We start from the raw sequence: 5,888 nt of genomic DNA, 5'->3' as shown, positions 1-5,888 counted from the left end.
GTGTCCGTACTCTTTCACGAGTGCACTGTACTACTCGTGCAGACTGCACAACCTTGCTAACCCCCTTCACAAGAATTCTTTCCCTCTTTCTACCAGATCTGTATGATCTTTCTGGCCAGGCAATCTCCGAGAGCTGATAGGATTAGAAGGAAAGAAAAGCTAAAAGCATCCAAACTAGCCACATGAAAATGCTCTTATAAACCTTAAATGTTATTTTATTTAGGACTTTAAAAAGCTCTTAAAGTTATGCATAAGAACTTCCTTCAGTAGTCCCAACAAAACAGCCAATGGTGCTGGCCTTCTCACATCAATCTGGAGAGCAATGGTAGGTCCACAAGGATAGGCAGGCAGTGACTCTAGGTACTCTTTTGTACAGACTTGTGGATGAAAACCAAAGTCAGCAGGTGGAGACAATCCCAAGAGGGGACCACTCTTTAAATACAGGGAAGACAGGATGCCTTGGGATGAGACTTGACTTCATTTATGATCGAAAACTTCGGTGGCTAAAGGGCAAAGGTTTAAGGGTTTAGAGGTTTAGAGGAGTATTGAAAGGTCAATTGGATGAGCTTCACATGCAAAAAGTCAGGTGGATGCCTTGGTATGGGTTATATGCTAAATGTATATAGAATGGGTGATGAGTCATAAAATAGATCCTGGAAGGCTTGGCCACAAAGGAGGTGATGACTTTCGAGGAGGTAATGGATGTCTTCTAAGATTGATGGACAAGGACACAACACAACACATGGACGTACCAAATGTACTCTCACCTTCTATATGTCCTAAAATGCATTATTTAAGGGGTGTGTACTAAAAGCAGCAGAAAGCATTGACAGGCTTCAAGCATGACACTCGTTAAAATAAAACTTCACCTGACTAGATTTTACTCAAAATCAATGTATGTGAGTCTTGGGTGCATTTACTATTGATGCTATATAGATCCCAATGGGCTGCAAACAGAAATCTTTGTCTAAATACATTTTACGCATCGCATAAAGCAAGAGGAATGCAACTTATTACTGATTCCATAACAAAAAATAAGCAAAAAGAGCATGGTATATAGCTCTGTGTCATTACAACTTCAGACTGAGAAATAGTATCTCAAGCACGCTCTCTAACCTTAGTTGAGATAAAAGACGACATGCACGACCTGGTAATGCCTAAGGCATAGGTCGTACCCATTGCTACATTTATTATGTGGATTCCGCAGGCTTGTAGTATTTACTTGGAACAAAAGGCATCTTTGTGATAACAGCATCACTTACCTTACCCCTCACAGAGACTTTGACTTTGGTTCCGTTCTTATGGTTGCCTGAACTGACATAACCCATTGCTATGTTCTTTTTGAGGCAAGGGCTAAAACCCCCACTGGTGACTTCACCAATGACCTTCTCAGATAGGTCAAGTATCTCACTATGACCACGAGGAGGGGCTCCTGTTGCTATAAGCCCAACTCGGCGCTTTGAAGGACCATCTTGGATTTGCTTCAGGATCACATCCGCTCCAAGGAACCCTCCTTCAGCACGCCGCCTCTTGCTGATTGTCCAGGCCAGACCTGCCTCAATTGGCGTAATGTGTTGCTCTAGGTCGTTGCCATAAAGGCAGAGCCCAGCTTCCAGTCTCAGACTGTCTCTTGCTCCAAGACCTGTAAGCCTGACCTTCCCCTCTCCTTTTTCCATTATTGCCTTTGCCAGATCAAGAGCATGTTCTAATGGAACAGAGATTTCAAAGCCATCTTCACCTGTATACCTGCACCATACTCACTCAGTTTCAATCATTCAAGGAAGAAAAGCATCACATATGGGACTTTAGAGGATAATTGAGTCCAAGACTTAAAAAGCTGACATTTAGAAACCTTGAAAGAAGCTAGAGCTATGTACACAAAAGGAGCACGGAACCTTTCATCACCTCCTGTTAGTCTTGGATAAATGGTACATTAAGCCCAACCGCCCATTAGGCTTAGACGAACGAAACTTTGAAAGAAGCTTGAATTAGGTAGACATATAGGGCATGGAACCAGTCTTGGACGATTGAAACCTTAGGCCTAACCCTTAGGCTATCCAGAATTACACCCAACACTTGCTGTAGCCATCCATTTTGAACTACAAACTATCCCCTATGTTCACTCAGGAGAATCTCTTTGTCCAGACTTATGTTCATGAAAAGACCCACTTCTGACACCTTCACAGCATGCTTCCTCCATGTTTTAAGGTCTTTCCTGACATCCTGGGCTGTGCACCTCCACATCAACTGGCATTGCTTGTCAAGACAAGTGCCGTGGGCTCTAGCCTTATGTATTTTACTTTCTGCCCCTTACTTATAGTTATATAAACTTGAAAGTTGATACTTCATACATAACAGATACCCCTTGTTGTCAGTTCCAGGTACATCGTCAAGGTGTTTATACAAAGATCCACTTCTGCCTGCAACTCAAAAAAGGGTTGTGGCTATCAGGAAAGAGTTGCATAGCTAAGCCTGTGAGGCAACTACAGGAAGACCCTGGTTGGCCAGATATGGAGCTGCGTCTACGCGAATCCTCGACAAATTTTTTATCTGTGCTGCTCATTTTCTGCTCCTCTCTTACTACAGCTAAATCAACTCTTGCTGTTTTGTTTGAGCTTTTCTACAAGCCACATTTCTAATTCTTTGACATGCTACCCATGCCTGCCCTTTGAGGGCCATGCCAGGGCTCTAGTGCAAAGGACTCCCTCACTTAGCTGAGCCTTTCCTTTAACAAGACTTGGATTACAAATGTTGTCCCAGAGAATAGGAACATGAACCAACCTCCATCCCCCCATCCCGTTTGGAGATTTTATTTGACATATACGAAGAGAGTAGAGACGTACCCAGTCCTTGTGAGAAAGCATGGAGCGCCATTGATGTCAAGGATTCTAAAGTCACTGAAATAAACTTTGCTCAGATCTTCCTTCACCAAATGCTGGAGAACTGAGGCTGAGAGGGGGCCCTACAAACAGCCAAAGCATACACAATCAATCAAATCCAGCAAGCCTAATTGTCCTTCTAAACTACCCAAGAAAAGATGTGTGGAAATACTCTACAAATCCTAAAACAGAAGAGCCATAATTCCAGGTGATACTTATGAACCATAAATCTTCCATAGCTATGCAAAAATATCTTGCCTGCAATGCAAGGAGTGAACGTTCGTCATGGATGTGCCATTTCACATCCCCACCAGCAGCTTGGAAGGGTTTCAGATGAGACTCCATGTGGGCAAGATCTTTGTCTCTACATCCAGCATTAACAACAAGGTAGATGTAATCATCTTTTACTTTTGTGATGACCGTATCATCAATGATGCCACCCTTCTCATTGGTAAAGACAGAGAGAGTTCCCGTGCCTGGAGTGAGGGAAGTGATGTCTCCAACCACAAGCTTTTCTAAGAAAGCAATGCTATCTTTGCCTTTCAAGCTCAAACCACACATGTGGGACACATCAAAGAGGCTGCCATTTGCTCTGCAGTTCGTGGTAGACTCCATGATGGAGTCTTTGTACTGGAGGGGCATGCTCCAACCGGCAAAGGGCACCATTTTACCCCCATTTTCAACATGGTAGTCATAGAGAGGAGTCTTTTTGAGATTCGCCTCGTCAGCATAGCCACGCCGGGAGGCGGCGAATGGGCTAGTGAATACAGATGGGTTGAGGCATACCTTCTGTGAAGCAATGGAGCGTACGACGAGATTGTTCAAATGGCAGGCTGCCTTCCTCATGGTGGGCTGATGCAGGATACTGGGTTCTCTCTCTCTCTCTCTCTTTCTCTCTCTCTCTCTCTCTCTCTCCGACTCACTCTCTCTTAGGTATGCATTGCAAGCCTGCGGAAATGTGGCAGCCCAGCACGTTCCACCGTGCTTCTAACGCCCAGAATAACCCCCAGCTAAATGTAATCGTAACCAAAAGCCAAAAGGGGCACCCTTTCGCTATATGGGGGCGTGGGAAGGGGGGTGAGGATCACAATAAATCTGACCGCCCACCCGCTAAAGCCAGTGGAAACCAGCTACCCATCTGCAAGTAGGCTAGATGTACTCGGCGTGGGCTCCGATTGAAATGAGAGGCGGAACAGGCAGACAGATCCAGATAAGGAGAGAAAAGAGAGCCTCACTCGTCTATATGGATTGAATTGTCCCCTTCAGAAGGCTGAATGTTGGCCACCCATCATTTCTTACCCACCCCTCTCTCTCTCTCTCACACACACACACACATAGGGAGGCCAACTTTGTAGTTTGCATCATACATTTCGGGTTTATCACTTTAAAAAAAAGGGCACTATCATGCACATCCCAACATGCTCATAGATCAGGGATGGACATGCTATACAGCATGCCCCAAATTCAAAGGTTCAACCGTCTCAAGTATCTCCTATCAAGATTGAGTTTACTATTAATTTCACCTATCAAAGGAAGGGCTAGGCTTCGCAAGATATCAATAATGTATCCTTCAATAAGCACCTAGTTTTGCATACATTGTAAGCTCTACCCTTCCAATTTGAGGCTTTCATCTCGTATGGAAAATCATTATCGCCTCCCAATTCAGATTCAGATGCCAATAGAAATTGAGAGCCCAAAGCGTGCCTAAGGGGTAAGCATTAGCTCTTCAAATCGAAATCAATCTGAAACGAGTTTGATTCATTGTGCCTACATACTTGAGGCTTTCATGGTATGGAAATCATTACTGCCTCCCAATTCTGATTTAGATGCCAATAGAAATTAAGAGCACAAAGGGTGCCTAAGGGGTAAGGATTACCTCTTCAAGTCGAAATGAGTCTAAAATGAGTTTGATCATCATGCCTTCATAATTGGCACATACTTAAGCCTACTTGTCCCTCAAGTGCCTAGCTTTCTAGGATCCCACCCTAAGCAAAAATTGGGATGTTAGTAGAATCATGGTTCGTCATTGTGTCATTCTACAAGGTTTCCCTTACCATACCTTCATGTGAGATATAACTCAAAGTTTCCACACCATAAGGCTTTTAACATGCTTTAAAGCATATATTAGCGCATTGAAAAATGATGTTTTTACATGCACTCAATAAAATTTTGGTCCTACATAAGCTCACAAAGGCACATTCACTCGAACCATGTCATTGAAATTAGCTCTCATCAATGAAACTTTTGCTAAAGCTCTAGCTCTTAGACTCTCCCCCCTTATGGATTTCCTTATGAAATCTGAGTAGAAAGAATCAATCTTTAGTCTTTTGTAGAAGACATGCATAGGGCAACAGAAACCAAACATGATTTTTGTTTCATAAACATGGACTTTAATAAAGCCTATGACAAAGTGGTATGGGAATTTATCCTTTAGTCTCTTGAGAATGTTGGCTTTGGACCTTATTTCATTGGAATAGTTAGGACTTTGTTAGGAGGAGCTATTATATAAGTGTCTTTAAATGGGAGAATCTCCAAGTAACTTTAATTGGGCAGATTTATTCATTGTATGTGTCCTTTATCCCCTCTCCTTTTAGCTATTACAAAATCTTCATGACTCATGGAAATGAGGTGCATCAAGGCATGTCATAGGATTTGAACTCTCACCTAATAGCAAGATTAATTGTCTCATTACAAATTCTTTAATAGGAACGTCACGTTGAAAGCCAACCAATGGAATGGCCAAATTATATAAAAGCGCCATGTCACCTTGAAAGGTTCCATGAAATCTAATCCCATCTTTGAAACGTTAAAGGAATAAGATAGTGTTTCATGCCATCATATCACTCAACATTAGCCTTCTCAATCATTGACACCAATAGTCACATTGATGCATCATTCATATCTTAATGAAGTGTGGACTCACCATAGATAAATCCCTTTATATATATAAGATTTCACTTTTAAAGTGTCCACTGCATGTGCCTTGCTCATAACCGTTCCTCCTTTTTG

At 42.6% G+C, this 5,888-nt stretch overlaps 1 protein-coding gene across 1 annotated transcript; it reads right to left on the bottom strand.

Annotated features, from left to right (window-relative positions):
- Window positions 1-990: 990 nt before the first annotated feature.
- Window positions 991-4,209, bottom strand: LOC147634862 (Glycine cleavage T-protein family). Its single transcript, XM_086804059.1, has 3 exons — window positions 3,138-4,209; window positions 2,844-2,962; window positions 991-1,746 (listed from the first exon to the last, which is right to left on the bottom strand). Exons 1-3 carry the CDS (start codon window positions 3,723-3,725, stop codon window positions 1,191-1,193), a joined length of 1,263 nt encoding a protein of 420 aa, XP_086660185.1. The 5' UTR covers window positions 3,726-4,209; the 3' UTR covers window positions 991-1,190.
- Window positions 4,210-5,888: the final 1,679 nt, after the last annotated feature.

This window comes from Cibotium barometz, chromosome 10 (genome assembly GCF_041138505.1).
Source record: "Cibotium barometz isolate CiBa-2024 chromosome 10, ASM4113850v1, whole genome shotgun sequence".
Classification (NCBI taxonomy): domain Eukaryota; kingdom Viridiplantae; phylum Streptophyta; class Polypodiopsida; order Cyatheales; family Cibotiaceae; genus Cibotium; species Cibotium barometz.
The sequence above is the reverse complement of the archived record's forward strand: the minus strand, read 5'-3'. Positions and strand labels throughout refer to the sequence as shown.